Source organism: Kluyveromyces lactis (assembly GCF_000002515.2).
Source record: "Kluyveromyces lactis strain NRRL Y-1140 chromosome F complete sequence".
Lineage (NCBI taxonomy): Eukaryota > Fungi > Ascomycota > Saccharomycetes > Saccharomycetales > Saccharomycetaceae > Kluyveromyces > Kluyveromyces lactis.
This window is the reverse complement of record NC_006042.1, coordinates 1,468,547-1,487,360: the sequence shown is the minus strand read 5'-3', so window position 1 is coordinate 1,487,360 and position 18,814 is coordinate 1,468,547. Positions and strand designations below refer to the sequence as shown.

General features: G+C 38.1%; 8 protein-coding genes and 1 non-coding gene across 9 annotated transcripts; 6 read left to right on the top strand and 3 right to left on the bottom strand.

Moving 5' to 3' along the window:
- Positions 1 to 103: 103 nt before the first annotated feature.
- On the top strand, positions 104 to 955 carry GLO4 (hydroxyacylglutathione hydrolase GLO4; the record flags this gene model as incomplete). Its single annotated transcript, XM_455801.1, has 1 exon — positions 104 to 955. One exon carries the CDS (start codon positions 104 to 106, stop codon positions 953 to 955), a length of 852 nt encoding a protein of 283 aa, XP_455801.1.
- A 739-nt stretch (positions 956 to 1,694) lies between these two features.
- Positions 1,695 to 2,978, top strand: CUE5 (ubiquitin-binding protein CUE5; the record flags this gene model as incomplete). Its single annotated transcript, XM_455800.1, has 1 exon — positions 1,695 to 2,978. The coding sequence occupies one exon, from the start codon at positions 1,695 to 1,697 to the stop codon at positions 2,976 to 2,978; it is 1,284 nt and encodes a 427-aa protein (XP_455800.1).
- A 98-nt stretch (positions 2,979 to 3,076) lies between these two features.
- On the bottom strand, positions 3,077 to 3,187 carry SNR62. The gene has a single exon (XR_002633611.1). It is a non-coding gene; the product is annotated as a snR62 (small nucleolar RNA).
- A 1,036-nt stretch (positions 3,188 to 4,223) lies between these two features.
- Positions 4,224 to 5,600, top strand: WHI2 (Whi2p; the record flags this gene model as incomplete). Its single annotated transcript, XM_455799.1, has 1 exon — positions 4,224 to 5,600. The coding sequence occupies one exon, from the start codon at positions 4,224 to 4,226 to the stop codon at positions 5,598 to 5,600; it is 1,377 nt and encodes a 458-aa protein (XP_455799.1).
- A 1,597-nt stretch (positions 5,601 to 7,197) lies between these two features.
- On the top strand, positions 7,198 to 7,368 carry TOM6 (Tom6p; the record flags this gene model as incomplete). Its single annotated transcript, XM_002999387.1, has 1 exon — positions 7,198 to 7,368. The coding sequence occupies one exon, from the start codon at positions 7,198 to 7,200 to the stop codon at positions 7,366 to 7,368; it is 171 nt and encodes a 56-aa protein (XP_002999433.1).
- Positions 7,369 to 8,838: 1,470 nt separating this feature from the next.
- On the bottom strand, positions 8,839 to 10,248 carry DBP5 (ATP-dependent RNA helicase DBP5; the record flags this gene model as incomplete). The annotated part of the gene is made up of 1 exon (XM_455798.1): positions 8,839 to 10,248. The coding sequence occupies one exon, from the start codon at positions 10,246 to 10,248 to the stop codon at positions 8,839 to 8,841; it is 1,410 nt and encodes a 469-aa protein (XP_455798.1).
- A 398-nt stretch (positions 10,249 to 10,646) lies between these two features.
- Positions 10,647 to 12,020, bottom strand: STD1 (Std1p; the record flags this gene model as incomplete). Its single annotated transcript, XM_455797.1, has 1 exon — positions 10,647 to 12,020. The coding sequence occupies one exon, from the start codon at positions 12,018 to 12,020 to the stop codon at positions 10,647 to 10,649; it is 1,374 nt and encodes a 457-aa protein (XP_455797.1).
- Positions 12,021 to 13,898: 1,878 nt separating this feature from the next.
- ATS1 (Ats1p) lies at positions 13,899 to 14,948 on the top strand (the record flags this gene model as incomplete). Its single annotated transcript, XM_455796.1, has 1 exon — positions 13,899 to 14,948. The coding sequence occupies one exon, from the start codon at positions 13,899 to 13,901 to the stop codon at positions 14,946 to 14,948; it is 1,050 nt and encodes a 349-aa protein (XP_455796.1).
- Positions 14,949 to 16,376: 1,428 nt separating this feature from the next.
- Positions 16,377 to 18,749, top strand: CCR4 (CCR4-NOT core exoribonuclease subunit CCR4; the record flags this gene model as incomplete). The annotated part of the gene is made up of 1 exon (XM_455795.1): positions 16,377 to 18,749. The coding sequence occupies one exon, from the start codon at positions 16,377 to 16,379 to the stop codon at positions 18,747 to 18,749; it is 2,373 nt and encodes a 790-aa protein (XP_455795.1).
- Positions 18,750 to 18,814: the final 65 nt, after the last annotated feature.

Below are 18,814 nucleotides of genomic sequence, written 5' to 3'. Positions count from 1 at the left end.
AATATACCGAAATTAAGGAAAAATGTACATAATACAGATTAGCAAACTAGATATCACCATTACACACATTGCATTATTAAATATCATGCTATAGGAGAGTCAAATGATAAAGCAAAGTATAAGAAAAATGCATGTCAAGGCTATCAAAATGAGGTGGCTCACTGGTGGGGTCAATTATTCATACTTATTGAGCACCCAGGATAAGAAAAAGAGTTGGTTGATCGATCCTGCTGAGACATTGGAAGTGATGAATGATCTTGGCAGTGATGAAGCAAAAAGCATTGAAGCTCTTGTAAACACTCATCATCACTATGATCATGCTGGTGGCAATGTGTCAACACTTGCAGCCTTGAATGAAAAGGGCAATAATATATCTCGAGTCATTGCCGGTTCTCAACGTTCTCCAATTGCGAATGATATCCCAGATAACTTACATGAATACACCTTGGGGAACTTGAAAATCTTGTGTATTAGAACACCTTGCCATACCCAAGATTCCACTTGTTACTACGTGCGTGACCCTGAAACCAAAGAACAAGCAATCTTCACCGGTGACACTTTGTTCACTGGTGGATGTGGGAGGTTTTTCGAAGGAACTGCTGAAGAAATGGACGATGCATTGAACTTCAGACTACTAGGGAATACAGGAGATACTTCCAATTGGAAGAATGTGAAAGTATATCCAGGTCATGAGTATACTGCAGGAAACGTAAGTTTCATCCGCAATTACATATACTTGAAGAAAAGCGATAACGACCATTTCAATAAATTGGAATCTTTTACCAAGGAACACGAAGTCACCACTGGTCACTTTACCATTGCCGATGAACTATCATTCAATCCCTTTATGAGACTTGATGATCCAATTGTTAGAAGACAAGTCGGAGATTCTCAAGGTTGTTGGACCAGAGCCCAAGTTATGGACAAGTTAAGAAACATGAAGAACAAGGCATGATACATGACATGTCCACACTATATGTATTTATTAAGTAACGCCTTACAATTCGTTTATGAGTGATCTACGGTAAAAAAATAGGCTTAAGTGAAAATGTGCGTGAAACATAGAGCGATCTTAGAAACCCATCCCAAAATTTTCGAGTCTTAAGAGCCTGGATGCAAAACATCCAGTTCATACGAACCAGCAAGCCGGCACGAATTCAGCCCTATGTTAAACTATATGCCAGAAAGTTTTTTTTAACCAACGGCATCTAATTTCTCTCTGTTGTCCACGCTCGACGATGTATCAGGTTAGAAGGACCCCTGATCGCCAAGTTCTTATCTAAACAGAGAATAATAAGATTCCGAGGAGTTAGGAAAAAAAAACAAATATATCAAGATCTATAAAGGTAAAATGACAGAGTGATATAGTATTAAGAGAGATTACAAGCACCTCTTTAAAGTCTTCCTCTTTATATAGTCCAAACTATTTTCTTCAACTTTGACGTGATGAGATGAAAAAGTGAAAAAAAATAAGGCCCTTACCCGGATAACCGAATGGACAGGATGATGTGGGAAAGAAATAGGAATTATAGGAAGAATATATATAGATTCTTTAGGACTGCAAAACCAGAACCCCTATTAGAACATATCCGTGCAGAATCTCGCCAATATTCAATTACAGAACCAACCAGGATATTAGAAGAAGATAAATTACAGGTGCAAATTCTTTTTGATTAGAAAGATCTAATATAACCATGAGTGACAAAGTTGAAGACGTCGCAATTGACGTTGATTCTAATGAAGACAAGAAGATCGAAGATGTCAAGGAAACAGTTGAAGAAGCGGCAACTAAGGCTTCAAATGTAGAAGCAGAAGTTCCAGCAGACACTGAAACCGAAACAGAGAACGTGAAAAAAGCTGAAAAACAGGAGGAAGGGCAAGATCACGGTCAGGAGGACGAGGACGATTCAGCACCTCCCTTGCCTGTAAGAAAATCGGTTTCTCCAGAAGAACAGAGTGAAAAGGAAAATCCTATGTTAAAACAATTGAAGGAAGCGTTCCCAAACATTGAGGAGAAATATGTGAAGGCAGTGTTAATTGCTTCTCAGGGCCAGTTGGATCCTGCTTTCAACGCTCTTTTATTCATATCGGACCCTGACTTTGAAAAAGAGGCTCCATTACCAACTAGACCGGTGCAAGCGCCAACTCGTGGTGTAAGACGTGAGCCAAAAACGCAGTTAGAGCAGGACGAAGAATTGGCTCGTCAATTGGATAAGAAATTCAACAAACATGGCAATAGCGCTTCGGAGAGAACCGCACGCGAGCGTAGAATCAGACAACGTGAACGTGATTACGAGAGGAGGTACGGAGCAGGTGCAATTCCACCAAAGGGAAGACGTGATTCTGACGGCTATGACAATTTCGAAGATGACGGTGAAGACGATGTGTTCAGTAATTTCGTCGATAAGGAGTTACCCCAGATTCGTGAAAATTTGAACCGTAATATCCAGGAAACTGGTAAAAAGATCAGTACATGGTTCAGTGGCATCACCAAGAATCTGGTGGATGACGATCCAAATTATTCCGAATCCCGTCCAAAATATTCTCAGTCGAGGTTTAACTCCTTCGGAGATCGTTACCGTGATGGCAATGACAACGTCGATGGCCAAACGAAATTACAAAATGCTGGGATCTCATTGCACAACGATGATCTAGATTTTGGATCTGATGACGATATCCCACCCCAATTACCATCAAGGGCCAAGAAAGTCGTAGCAGAGACAACATACATAGACACTCCAGAACAAGTAAGGGGTAAGAATAACCGTTCTCCTTTGAAAACCTTGGCACCGCACAGTGAATCTCCAACAAGATCCACACCCACTTCTAAATTAAACACAAGCACGGACAAAACTGCCTCAACCGAAGAAAAATCCGATGTAAAGCTTGTAACTCCAACTGCAAGCAATAAGAACACAGAAGGGCCAATCACGTTAGAAGATCAAGATATTATCACAGATTCTGATTTGGATATTTAATCGCAGGTTGTGTTTGTACAACTGACCACTACTTAAATATTATTTCCTCAAGCAACAAGACGTATATTTACTACTTCCAGAACACAGTTGTCACCACATCGAGTATTTTAAAAAAATTCAGCTATTGTTGTACATGTTTATCTTCAATTGAAATTTAAACTTTCAGATAATGTAGATAAGGTTAATAATGATATATCTCATCATCTCGAGGGGATACCTGTGTTTAGTTAGGTAAGACATTTTACATGAATCCACATTCAGTAATGATTCTTTTGATCCTTCAAAAGATAAAAAAACACACAAATCAAGATGTAATTGAACCATCACAACTGAACGTATTCAGAGACAAGAATATGTGTGGCACCTACCCTTCACTTATTCCTGTTCGTTCAATGTTCCAGCCACGTAGAGGAAACTCGGCTACTTCTTATGAAGGACATCATCTCATCCTCTTATATAGGAAAGACCAATAAAATTTTCAGTTTTTCCCTGTTACTAAAATTCAAGAAGCGACATTTCGAAAAGACAACAGTGGGAAATACTAGAGTTTAAACCGTGTTAGGGTTGATAAAGTGGTCTCAAAACAGATTTATACCAGTAAACTAGGCATTCAACGTTAATTCGTGGGATTTCACCATAATCTGAACACTCGTCGCCTACAGAAAACGAACGCCGTACGGCATCAGCAACAATCTTGCCTTGTATATTACCCTACCGTGACTTTGTTCACCAGTTTCTTGGCCATCTCATCGAAACAGCAGCAACTTGAAAGAGAGAAAAAATAAAAAAAAAATTAAAATCGAGAATACTATGAAATAATTAGATGTTCGTACATTCTAGTGTTGGAATGATGAGTGCTTTACAAGATTATTGTTCGCTTTTAATTTCAATTCTTTTGGATACTCTTGGCAAACGAAATAGCTGAAAATCAGTAATTCTGCTTTGAGATATTTGACGCACTATCCTGTTCCTAGTATTACTAAGGGGAAAGGAAGGAGTGAAGCAAGGAAGCTACAAGTGTCTTTTCACTTTGTTTTTTGGTATAATATTTGTGTAGCTTGCACGGAAAAGAAAAGGAAAAAAGGGCTATTCTATTGTTAGCTGATTCATTTACTGATCTTAGATTGACTGTAAGTTACAAGTTGATTCATCTTTGTGAATTGTTATTCTGTTTGCAAGCTATATTGTTTACTGGAACGATTATTAAGGACACTATTTTTTTTTAATTTTTGATAGAGAAGGACAATGAGTCAGAACCAGCCTCAAACGCAGTCGATTATAACGCAAGTTACTCCAGATGGTGGGGGTGCTTCTGGTGCACTGCTTGGACAAGATGGGTCATATATTGATTACGAACAGTATAATGAGGAGGATACACTTATCCATTTGAATATTCAGGAGAAGCATTATTACATCACACGCACTCAATTGATGTCTTTGCCAGAATCGTTGTTGCTTTGCCTTTTCCCCAGTGGTGTATTCATGGATAGGGATGGTCAAATCATTACTAATTTGACCCCAGATGATGAAGTTTACATACCTAACTTTTCTACGGAATGTTTTGAATACATTATGGACGTGTACAATCAAGCACACACAGATTATTTAAATTTCCCAGTCAATGAAATCTTTAATCGTAAAGGCACCAATGGTAGTTCAAGCGGTGGGAATAACTTTTTCAATTTTGGTTCTTCGAATAATTCAAGCAGTTCACAGGAATCAGAGATCTTGCATGAAAAACCTGGTATTATCGTATTAAGAGAAGATTTGGATTACTATTGTGTGCCACAAGTCTCCGTAGAATATCCAGAAGGATCATCTGATATGGAGAAAGAGGAACTCTTGCATAACTTGATGGTGCAAATCAAACTGGCTGCTGGCAGCCATTTGTTGAAGCAAACATCTGTATTCTTGGGGTTGAAGTCCTCGAATAGGGCCAAGAAACCAACAAAATCGAATCAAGTTGATGGGACCAAGTCCAGTACAGGTACTGTGAAGTTGGGGTCAGCTGAACAACATTTGATGGATATGCTATGTTCATCAGGGTTTAAAACTGAATCTGTGTGGGGTAACAGAAGTCAAGAGATGGATAAGACTGTCATAAGTTCGTTGTCTCTTTGTAGACTTGCCAATGAGACAACTCAAGAATTCAGAGATGCAGTCGCAGTCGCTAAGGCAAAGTACGACGATGATCAAAAAAGTATTGCGTCCACAATGACAAATGACACAAGTTCTAACATGAAGTTAACACCAACTCCCTCACGGACTGATGTTAAACGTAAATCGAGATTGTCTGTATTCAGTGAAAATGTTCGCTCTCGTTCCAGATCACGAAACAGATCTGCATCAAGACAACGAGCAAATGAATCTCCAACCTTGTACGAATTGGTCCCGAAACCAGACATCAACACAAAACTATTATTGTTTTGGAAGAAACCTGCAAGAAAGTGTTGGTGGGGTCAAGAGCTCGTTGATTTGGAAGTTGACTTCCCTGCAATCTTTGAAAATGACACTTTAACCATCTTCCCAGATAATAGCAAAATCCAAAAACTGAAAGTACCTGTCAAAATACACATTAGAAGGGTATGGACCCTTGAATTGTCCGTTATTGGTATCCAATGATATGTAAAAGAAACATACAGATAGAACACTCTTATCCATTTCAATACACACACACACACAATCATTACACAAAAACCAAAAAAAAAAAATACTAAAACCGTTTTTCTTTTAATCAATTCACCACACTCGATAGATCATCAGACAGTTATTTTGTCCCCTTTTATTTGTTAGCACCACATTTTTCAACACTATTCTGATACTGCTGCACACATGGAAACTTTACGTTTACAATGCTTTTTCTTTCTTTTACTGCAAAGACTATAATTATTACCCATCTGTAAGTAGTTCAAGTTTCTCCTGTCCGAGCGGTTTCATTGTTCTCTCGAGATTCCATGATTGGTTATAAATACTAAACTTGAATCAAGCAGAAGCCGTACAAGCTGCCCTCTTCCCCATATGTGCATGTTCCAATATATAAATTATATTCTTTCAGATATAAAACTAATTGTATTTTTATTCCTTGATAAATTAGTTATGAAGAACAATTAAATACACCAGAAAAGAGCCTGCTTAAGATTCCATTCGCCCTCGATGAGTTTATCAGTAAATCCTTACCTACTGTTTTTGTTGTAGTTTTTTCTCGTTTTTACACATGGCAAGAGAAGTCACCTTGGTTATACACGTTTTGCAGGAATATTGAAAAATTCAAGATTTTAAAGGGCAAAAGACTCCCTTCACCAATAAAGAAATTTTACCACTTTCATCATCTGATCTAAACATTGATAAAAAGCAAAAGGCCAAGAATTATAAGTCACAGGGGTCGCACCACATCTTGAAGGGGATCCAATACTCCAAACGCTGTATCATCATGGATGAGCATCTACTGACAATGATAGATTTGTTCAAGACGTTGATATACATATTCTGGAAGATCTTTCAGACATTCTGCAGAACAATAGCATGGCTATTTCTCATCCCGGTGGTCATGCTATCTTGCTATGATTTCTCGTTATACACATACAGAGTTGCCAGGAATGGCCTGGGGAAAAACTGCTTTAATGGGAGAGTAAAAGGAATTCCTTCTGGGAAACATAAACTGTTCCATCGAGGTGAGTTATAAAACCTTCCTTTCTATTTCTTTCAGGACGCTATCCCATTCTTTAAATATTTACAGAAATCGCATACAAAAAAGCTGGTCTTATTACACTACATAGAAATGTCAAATAATGGCAAATACTAACAACTCAACAATAAATGAAAAATCAATAGTATACACATTATTCAAAAATCTAGTTTATAAAGCTACTGAATAGAACATCTATATTTATGTAAGTTCGGAATAAACATTACATTAATTTATGTTCCCTTATGGTAGAGGCAACCTTATTTGCCTGCGGCACACAGTGTTACACTGAACTGCATAACCGTTCAGGATAAAGATTCCGTTCCGGGTAACATTTACCCGGAACCAATCCAGCTATATTTCCTCATGAAAAGTTGATAATCGTCAAACAGAAAATTTGAGATTGAAATAATGTTTAGCTGCATACAATGATCATTGTCCAAAACCTTTATATAACAATCTAGTACCGTTTGTTTGATTACTGTTGTTTTTGCCAGACACTACCGATTCTTACCAGTTCTACAATACTAAAAAATGTTTGGTATTCCAGGTGCCCCAGCTCCTTCTGCTCCAGCTTCTGAATCAAAATTCGATCAATTCAAGCAAACTCCAGCTTTCCCAGTGTTAGTCCATACTGCTTTGTTTGCTGCTGGTGTTGCTTTCATTCAATCATCAGTCATTGAATTGTTGTCCCCACAACTATAATTTTGATAGCTTTTGAATCCCGCTCATTAGACTTGATTTCTTATCCTTGTCCACGGATGCGATTTGTGGTGGCTAAACAATAAATCATATTGAATTGGAAAAAAATACAAACTAAGGCTGGAAGTGTGCTTGATATGATGAATCTTTAATGACCTGTATATATATACATACTCAATAAGTATAATGTGTAACTTAAACATCATTACTACTGATTTTTGTATTAGAGCAAAGAATTAATGTTTAATAATATTGAAATATAAACTGTTACAAACGATAGACAGGAGTCATTTCCAATAGGGAATAAAACTCAAGCCATAAATAGTCTAGAAAACTAGATAAATGGGGTCTCTGTTTGTGCTTTTTCATCAAGACTATTTCTTCTTTTTTTAGTTTTAATTATAATAGGTTTTTGGTTTTAAACTAATTTACAGCATCATTGAGTGAAATAAATGTCAATAAAGCTGTTAAATGGGATAAGTCGACACTCTTCCTAAAATATTGAATAATCAGTAAAGGATGCACCAGGACGCTTTGTTAAAGATCAAAGTTGTAAGGGAAAAAAAAAAGATAAGAATGGGAGAGGGAATATAATAAAATGTATCGAACTGTGAAACACAATTAGTTCAAATTAGAGTTGTAAATAGATTAAGATGAAACAGTTAACGATGAATATCGCACGCACTTAATTTATTTAGTTTTGTAGGACAACCCACAAAGCATACAACATACCTGGGAAGAAGAAAAGAATGGTCAAAATGATATCAAGGATACATTCGGAACCCCAACCACGGGCCATAAAGACGGCGACTGGTGGTAAAAATAGTGCTGTTCATAAAACATTTTGATCGGATGTAATGTGTACCAACTCGAACCTTGCAGGCTAAAGATGGCACCGCCATTCATTTATCAAAATAGTTGTTGCGTTTGTTAGTAAAAACATGGTTTCGGAAAGAATAAAATGACTAAGTAAGCAATCACAGATATGTACCTAAAACACGAAGCTATGCAATTGCGCACTCAATTCCAGGAAGTATGAAAAGAAATTCTATTCACATCATTCTGACATACCGATAATAATGTTGATAATCTTAGCAGAATCCATCTTGAAGTTGTTGTTTGGTGCTGGTGGCCCCGTTTTGTTTATACGGGCAAGGTTTATTAGATGGTTAAACTCTTTGCCATTTCATTATTTTTATAGTTTGTTTTTTTATTTTTCATTTTTCCCTTTCAGAATTTCCGCTGTTTTGCAATAGGGTCTTGAGATATGCCAATGCTGAAGACCCTCATCCAATAGTGCCAGTAATCACTAAAGAATGATAGTGGTAAATATGTGTATCTGTAACTTCACGTCGAAACCGTTCCATGTTTTGGTCAAGTTGATTTTTATTTCAACTAATCGATTACTATTATTATGACTGTAAAAGGTATCAATAGGGAAAATGTATATAAAAGTAGATACAGTACTTTTCTCTAGGCCTTTAAAGCTTTTTTAACGATGGTTTCCATTTCATCCAGATCATCGGTTGGGACTTTAGTAATTTCGATATCACCAAAGTACTTTTGTATAGCCGATAGTACTTCGAACGATTTCTTGTCGTGAATGAATGAAATAGCCACACCGGTACGGCCAAATCTACCGGTACGACCGATTCTATGAACATAGGTTGAAGGGTCTGCTTGTCCATTAGGTAGTGTAGGGAGATCGTAATTGACGACCATGGAAACGGATGGTATGTCGATACCACGAGCTAAAACGTTTGTTGTGATCAAGACCTTGGATCTACCCTCTCTGAAGTCATCGATCAATCTATCTCTATCTTGACTTTGTAAGTCACCATGCAAGATTGATACCTGGTGGCCCTCCTTTTTAAGTTTTGCATATAGCAAGTTGGCAGTTTGCTTTGTTTTCACGAAAATAATGGAAGAACCAATGGTTAATAGACCATAAAGTTCAGATAATATTGTGTATTTGTGTTCTTCGTTGTCACAGTCCATGAACAATTGTTTGATGGCACTAACGTTGACCTCATTCTTTTGTAATTCTAAAGAAACTGCAGTTGGGATGATCTTCTTGGCATATTGACGTACCCCGTCATCAAAAGTGGCAGAGAACAACACTAATTGACATGTCTTGGGTAAAAATTTCTTCACACGGATACATTGATCACCTAGACCTTGTTTGTCTAACATATTATCTGCTTCATCCAACACGAAGACTTTGATTGATCCCAAGTTTAACATTTTTCTACGAATCAAATCGAGAACTGTACCAGGTGTACCGACAACTATGTTTGCAGTTATCGGCTTATTTCTTTCGAATGAATCCGGAACCACTAATTGTGAAGAAGTCTTAGTAAATTTACCCATTTCTTGGATAACTTCTAAAGTTTGTCTAGCCAATTCTCTCGCTGGTGATAGACAGATGGCCTGTGTTGAATTGACATTTGGATCTACACGAGTCAACATTGTCAATGAAAATGCTGCCGTCTTACCCGTACCAGATTGTGATTGTGCAATCATGTTATGTGGAGGATCTCTAATCAATAATGGTAAAGCTTTCTCTTGAATCTTAGATGGCTTTTGGAACTTCATTGCATACAACCCTTTCAAAAGCTCCTCAGATAGACCAAGCTCTTCAAAAGACTTTACACTATACAATGGTGAGTTTGCATCTGCCTGCAAATCGGCAAGATTAACCTTCACTTCGTATTCAGAGTTAATAACCTTGTTTGCTGGTTCTTCAGCTTTAGTCTCTTTAGCATCTTCCTTCTCAACCTTAGTTTCAGATGTTGTGTCATTGTCCTCAGATGCCTTTTTTGCAGGTTCTTTGATGTTCAAACGAGCCATCAAATCACTGGCTTCTTTGCTTAGCTGTGCCATCTTGAAGTGATTTTTTGGTTTCACCGATGGGTATGCAGTGTCACAAATTAGCAAAGACAACTTCAATAGCTTACCTCTGCTATTCTATGTCTTTAATACTTCTGTAGTTTTCAATTTCTGCAGCTTTGTAAATTTTAAACCAACGAAAGATGGAGGAAATATAGTTACCCTACCTGGTGAATAATACTAGTTACAATCGAACTAAACGAATAAATATTTATATACTGTTAATATGTGATGTAATAACTGCACTTAAGGCAGTACTGTGCAAGATATGGTCATAAATTTAGCTTGGTACGCAGTTGAAGGGATAGCATTAAAAAAAAAAAAAAAAAAATATATATATATATATGTTCATTAGAATGAGAAAGTTTTCCGTAATTGTAATTTCCAATTGATCATGACTGGATTCTGTTTGCACTGACATTGTCAGGTGTCCAATCTAAACCTAGTCTTTGGTACACTTGCAGTTGGCAATGGGACCAGACCATTGACTTTTCGTCTTTTGTTAAAGACACTTTCGTAGGTACTTCGACTAATGGCACAGGAGCTTGTTGTTGTTGCTGTTGCAAAGCCTGTTGCTGTTCAAGTTCCAATTGTTCCTCGATCTTGATTTGAGAGTTTCTTAGTAGTGCCCTTCTGAGCAGCGAATTCTTAGACTTCTTCGGTATTATTGATGGAGGTGGCATATTAGGTTTCTTTACAGTATTTTGCTGCTGAAGAATCATGTTTTGTTGGAGAGCTTGTTGTTTCAGTTGATCTAACTTCCATTTTTTGTACTCAGAACAAGCCTTCTTGAAATCAAATCTACATTGTGCCTCAACTACAATGTTAAGTAAGTAGTTCTCTATAATGTTTCTCCATTCAGGCTTCGATAGTTGCATGACTGGTTCGTGATGGCCTATTAGCTCTTCGTGTCTTTTCCTAGCTGAATTGACTGTATATTTGGCACTGGTTAGCTTAAACTCGTAGTCAAGATTAGCTTCGATATAAAGATCAGAACTTACCAACGTCGATATGATGAATTCATCTGGGGAATTCAGTGGTAATAACTGGAACCTGAACTCAGGAATAGATGGTTCCGTACCATTGTTACCCTGCAGTTGATTGAATGCTATGGTAGGAAGTTTCCCGTTCCATTCGGGCCTCAAGGACTCTATTATGAGTAACGACCTTATATCATTAATATCCCAATCTAAAAGTTCTCTCTTAGTAAAGTTCGGCCTTCCGTTGCTCATCAAATTTTGAGGATTCATCAAAATATCTGGGCTGTACATGTCGTAGAATATTGTTGGTAAAGCTTGCTCTAGTGTAAGTGTCAAAGGTTTCGAGTCCTGTTGATCTATCACAGATGACGCATCAGTAAGTTGCGTAGAAATTGTATTGAAAGAGGGTGACGAGAAAATCGAGGAACCTGTCCCTGATGACATCGTCAGCCCAGTAATAATGGACGCCGCATCCGATCCATAATCTTGTCTTGAAGATGATGCATTACTGCGGTATGAATGTAATGACCTGGCGCCACCAGTTGATCCTGAACGTTTCTGTAATAGCCGTCTCTTAATCTCATCACGAGCTCTATTGGCAAACTCTGGAGGGGCATTGACAAAATCCTTCTTTCCATTGTTACTAAGCATGGGTTGATCCTGTGGTAGACTATGCGAACTGCTACTCTTACCTTCTGGTATCGTAGCTAGGTCATTGGTTTTCCTTTTTGCGAGTACCCCAGGTAATAGATTTGTGGCCGATGTGGGCGGAGGTGAGACAAACATCTTTGTAGGAGAATATTTGTGTATATCTCGATGCCGTTTCGATTTAGTGCAAATGAATTTTTACGGCCGGTTTTTGATTCACTTTTTTGTTCCTCTTGTAAATTGTTTTCGTTAAATATGTGGCTCTGTTAACCAGCCAGAGTTTCGACCAACCTGGTAAGCCACTTTATGGGATTTTGGTGCTTTTATCAGAAAAAATATACGATAAAGGAGATCGGTTTCGAGCTTGTTCTTACTTTTTCTCTTTTTAAACGTCTGATAATCTCCGTCTCTTTGAAAGTGTTCTTTTTAAAGGAAAAATGGATATATCTAGAAAATTGAAAAATTCTGAGCCCGGAAAAAATTTGTGTCTGTATTCTACGTGGATAATCGGAAGAAAGACCGACGCACAAATGGTGATTTGAAAAAAGGTTGCTGTTTGAAGTGATACCTAACACAGGTAATACGATGACAGTTTGATACAGAACAATATATGGTAGGAATTTGGTATGTTGTATTCTTAAGTAAATTTTTGGGAATCATACGTATGGCTTGGTTAAAAGAGGGAGCCAAGTATAATATTATGCATACTTATATATATGTCAGAAGTGAAATCCACTCTGTATAGTGTGAATGGGAAAAAACCCGAGGCTGGAAACGGCGGAGAATAAACAATACACAGTGAAATACGGTCAATAAAAACGGCAGATATGTCGGGACAAAGAGCGTACGAACTTCAATTGTATGGCAATAGGCCTAGGGGGACATCTCCAGTTGTATTTTTACTTTGGGTTTGTTGCCGAACATGAATAGTTAACGAACGAATTTACTTACATAACACTTGAGACGTGAGTTTGGCATACGCACTCTACCGGGGATACTACATGAATTGAAGCCAGGGATTGCTCTGGAAACAACCTGCTGGATATTCTTCCGAGCTCTGACTATAGCTTTTGAGTGATACCCTCAGCTCATCATCCAACTGCGGATTATGCCATGTTCTGCCTTTTCTGTACGCAACATTTTTCCAGCTTCGGTAAAACTATTGGTCAATTCGCACTGGTCGGTAAATACCTTGCTTCCTTTTTTTTTTTTTTTTTTGGAGACATTCCTTAGGGAGAAAATATTATTCCAAATGAACTTTTTCAGATGTGGGGAGACATCCTTTTGCACTGAAAGGGTGTAGGAAACTGAGATATTTTTCCGGAAGACTACGTGAAAAGCTCCGGTGGCCCAGATTTTTTTTTATTGTATTTTCTTTTTGGTTGTGTTGTTCAACGAATTCGTCTACGTAAGAATAGGGTTGATATCCTTTGTGGACCGCATATGCAATAATTTAAGCATCTGTACACCGCAATGAGTTTTGGCCAGAACATTGTTCCGGGCCCGTTGTGCCCAACGATTCCTTGAATCTTGGGCATTACAAGGAGCCACGTTACAAATTTTTCCGCATGTCTCCCACTTTACTACGAAAAAAGTTGCTTCGGTCGGCCCCATAGATGCGAAGGTCGAGAATAAGATATGATGGTAGGGGAAGTGGGTCTATATTCAAGGTAAAGATTCCCAAAAATTATGAAGGGTTTATCCGGACGACATTTTTCCGAACGTGTTAACAGTTTTTTGGAGAAAACAGAGAGCCCCGGGCGTGATCAGGTGTGATGTGCTCCGGGCTGCTTATGTTTTTTGTCACATGACTGACAGGAATTATTTACCAGATAGAAACCGGAAATCTGTCAGCCAACTGCATTTAGCCTTTTCTACTACTCGTTGCATATCAAATGTGCATCAGCTGTAAACGAATGTGGTGTTTTGGTATGTCATGACACTTGCAACTACCTGACACAGCCATACCGACTCAAATCGGCGTGCTCATTCGTAATATTGTGTTTCTCTTGACATATGGCAAGTTACGAATTACTATGTTTTGGTTCCAATGGGAATGGCCAATTGGGTGTAGGACACGATGAGGACTTGATGCTGCCTCAATTGAGCTTTCAAAGTGATGGTGTTGGTATTAAAAAAGTGTCATGTGGGGGCAACCATTCGCTACTATTATTAGAAGATGGGTCGTTGTATTGGTGTGGCGATAACTCTTCTGGTCAATGCGCTTCCAGTGACATTAAAATAAGTCTCGAATGGATCCCTATTCCAGGGAAATTTCTCGATATTGCATGTGGTTGGGAAGTTACTATAGTTATTGATGAGGATGGCTGGGTTAAAACCCGTGGAAGGGGTGATAAAGGCGAATTAGGGGTACCTAGGTTGAAACACAGTACAGAATGGATTGATCTGTTCCGATGTGAAGATCCAAAAGGCTCCCGATGTTATGCAACTTTCCAGCATTGCGTAGTGGTTGTTCCGGAGAAGATATACGGATGGGGCAATAATAGGAAGCTACAAGTGTGTGACGACTCAGCCTTGAAAATCATTGAGGAACCAAAGGTGATTTATGAGGGGGATACGTCTGATATCGAGATGGCTTTAGGAAAGGACTTTACCTGTGTACTTTCCAGAACTGAAAATAAATTAATTATAAAAGGGTCATTAGCAAAAGAACTTCCCGAATTGATATCACAGTTGTCGCATGATTTCGGATCAATTGCCAAGATTGACTCTATGTGGTCCTCGTTACACATTCTTACTGGTGAACGAAAGCTTATATCCATTGGACGAGGTTCTCATGGCCAGTTTTTGGAAGAACCTCTGCCTTCAGAAACTCTGGATTTTGTTACTGGTAGTGAGCATGGGGTAGTAACTACTGCTGACATGAAAGTATATTGTTGGGGCTGGGGAGAGCACGGTAATTGTGGGTCTTTATTCAAGACAGAGACAAATCCGATCAATGACAAGAGTAACGTTATCAGCCCCCTTAATATGATAGGAAAATACGAAAAAGTTGTTAGCATCTTCGGAGGATGTGCGACCACATGGTTAGTGTTGGTTACGTGAGCACCGATTATTTTCTCTTAGCAAAGAGAAGAACGCTCTCTAATGTATATATGCATCTATGTAACAAAATGTTAAGAAGTACCTTTCCCATATTCATGTTGAAAATATAAAATATACAACCATGGCAATTAATGAAAATACCAGGCGGCTCACATGGAAAATATGTATAGACTTCTTGATTATTGATGTCTAGAGACTCGTATCACCCAAACAACTAGAAATCAAAGTAAAAATCACACTTTCCTATTCGAAAACAACAGAGAAAGATAAATCAATACGATGATTAGTAGCCCAGTTTCTTTAAAAGTCCCTTGCAAGAACCCAGATAATCACTTATCCAAGTTCTTACTGATCTTTTTAGAAGAAAAATAATAAACGATACAACTGTTAATAACGAGTTATCATATTGTAAGTATGTTGTGTGCGATGAACTTTCAGATACTTTTCGTTTTTTTTATTTTAAAACGTTCAATTTTTCTTTTTATACATAAGTCCTTCACAAGAAATAGGGCCTTAGTAACTGTAAATGGTTTATTTACTGCAATTAACTGGGTATTGCTCGTAATATTAGAGCACCTATTATAACTATCGCAAATCAGGAATCTCTTGTACTGTTTTATTGTTATGCTATCTTGCTATATCCGTGAACAATAGTAACCCGCGTATCGTTACACGAATAAATTAAGTCCGGGTAATAGTACAACTGTTGATAATCCTCGCCATAATCAGATATGTGGTCCGGGTAATATAATAAAACGATCAAAATGACGAAAGCTCAGAGTAGAGCGTATCGAGACCAGAGTGGCAACAGCTGTCACTTCTTCAGTAACAAGCAAGCTCTAACCCCCGATAGTTACAGAAACTGGAATATTCTCAACAACATAGAAAAGAACATTGGCATTTAAAGATCAGAGCTACACCAATTGTGCATCTACCTGTGCCCCGGTTCTTTATTTACCACTCACTAATATTGTTACCTCTCTTTGTTTCCACTTCTGCACAGGTTCTACTGAGTGTTTTTTCTTGTTTTCCTTTTATCAAACGGTTTTTAAGACTTTGTTTTTTCTTTGAAAGAACTAAATAAATCTTATATTGAAATTAAAACATTAAACATTAAAAGACATAGACTTCGGCAACTAAGGAAGCTTTACAGCCTCATCAGACGACTAGTTATTACTGTACTGACTGTGCTTTTTTTATTTGATATAAGAGGAGAATTTAATATAATCGAGATACTAAACCGAAAACATATTAAGAAATAAGAACTGGTCATTGGGCATATTTTGAGAGTTGTAAGATTCTAAACTGATATTGATATTTAGAAAAGCTGGAAATAACAACGAATAGAAGTTTAAACAGGAATCAACGAATAACAGCAGTGAAAAAAATTGAAACTATTATCAACACATTATAATTGAATTGGTGCAAATGAATTATCCGCCTCCCTTGTCAGGATTCCAGAAACCTGCTGGGCAAGCGGTGCCTCAGATGGTGGGTACGCCGCAAGCTGTTACTCAGCAGCTTCACCAGCATCCGCCAGGTTTGATGGGAAATCAAGGAAACCAACATCAGCCGGCCCAACTAAACAATGTCCTTCCTATGATGATGAACCAGGTTCAGAATGTGATAACTGGCGGTGCAGGGGGACCACAGCAAGCTGTGGGTCCTCCTAATGTTGGAACACCTAATGCAGCCCAGGCTGCGTTAGTGGCTCAGCAATTGTCCAATGCTAATAATCCGTTATGCCATCCACATTTAGCGGACCCCTCGTTGTTGAATTCACCAATTTGGAAGTTACAGCTTCAATTGGCTGCAGTTTCCAGACAGTCTTTGGGTCAATCGAATGTGTATGCTAGACAAAACGCCATGAAGAAGTTCTTAAATAATCAAAATCAGTTGGGACTGTCTACTAATGGCCAAGATGGCGTTCAGTCACAACAGCAGCAGGGCCAGCAACAACAACCAAGTCAATCTGGTCAGCAACAAGGTCAGCAACCTTTAGGTAATGACGCATCCATGTCTTTAGTCGAGCACACTAAACAACATCTTATGGAGATGGCCTCATCCGGTAATGAAGCTACTGCATCTGCTGTTAATGTCAATTCTGATCTAAACTCTACAGGGTTCTCAACTCCGAATACTCCAAAAGCAGAGCTTCATCCAAATACACCTTCTCTACTTCTGCAACACAAGAAGCTGTCTCAATATAATATCGACGAAGACGATGAAATTGAACATCGCATGGTAGCTCCAACGAACTCTAAACATGATGATCAATTATGGCACGCGTTAGACCTTTCCAACTTGGCCCTTTTCAATCTTAACGAAAAACTGTTCCATTACGAATTTTTGACACGTTTATATTTAAATGGTAATAGCCTTACTTCATTACCCTCTTCCATCAAAAAACTCAGAAATCTAAGAGTGTTAGACTTGTCTCATAATAGGTTGACAGAACTACCAAAAGAGTTAGGTATGTGCTATCAGTTGAAATATTTATATTTCTTTGACAATATGATCACAACAATCCCCTGGGAATTTGGTAATTTGTTTAACTTGCAGTTTTTGGGTTTGGAGGGCAATCCTCTTGATAAACAACTCGTGAAAATTATAGCTGAAAAGTCTGTCACTGGATTAATCTTTTACCTCAGAGATAATGCGCCTGAAATCCCATATGCCAAGGATAGAAAATTTATTGAAATATCAGCTGATGGCGAGCCAACTAACGAATACGAGTCATTACAAGAGAATACAAATCACATGAACAATACTTTATTGAAGAATAGCTTCACATTGTTATCTTACAATACGTTGTGTCATCATTATGCTACTCCAAAGATGTACCGTTTCACTCCATCTTGGGCGTTAAGCTGGGATTACAGAAGAGAAAAGTTGAAAGAACAGTTACTAGATTTTGACACAGATGTTATATGTTTGCAAGAAGTTGAAACTTTAACATATGAGGAATATTGGGTTCCTCTTATGGAAAAATATAACTATAGTTGCTTGTTCCACGCTAAGACCAGAGCCAAGACAATGCACGCCAAGGATTCCAAAAAGGTCGATGGTTGTGCTATTTTCTACAAGAAGGATCAATTCCAATTGGTCTTCCAAGATTCAATTGATTTTAGTTCTGCTTGGAGAAGCCATAAAAAATTCCATCGTACAGAAGATTATTTGAATCGTGCTATGAATAAGGACAATGTTGCGCTAATCGCAGAACTAAAGCATTTGAATACAAACGAAAATGTGTGGGTGGTCACTACTCATTTACATTGGGATCCACAATTTAATGATGTTAAAACTTTCCAAGTTGGCGTGATGCTGGACTATTTAGAGACTTTAATCAAACAGCACCACCATGTAAACAATAACAATGACATAAAGAAGATTCCTATGGTCATCTGTGGTGATTTTAACTCCCAATTAGACTCTGCTGTTGTAGAATTATTCAACAGTGGTCACGTCACGGCAAACCATAAAGATATTGATCAAAGAGATTTCGGTTATATGTCACAGAAGAATTTCTCGCATAATTTGTCGCTCAGATCAAGTTACGGCGCCATTGGTGAACTACCATTCACAAATATGACACCCTCCTTCACCGACGTCATCGATTATATCTGGTATTCCTCTCAATCACTACGTGTTCGCGGATTACTAGGGAAGATCGACGAGGAGTATGCATCCAAGTTTATTGGGTTCCCTAACGATAAGTTCCCAAGTGACCACATCCCTCTTGTCACAAGATTTGAAATTTCAAGGGGTAACGCCACCCAAACATCCAGCAGGAAAGTGTAATTGTACTAATTTTATTTACAATCATGTTTCACTTCTTTTTGTTCCCTTTATTGCTGGCTTTATCA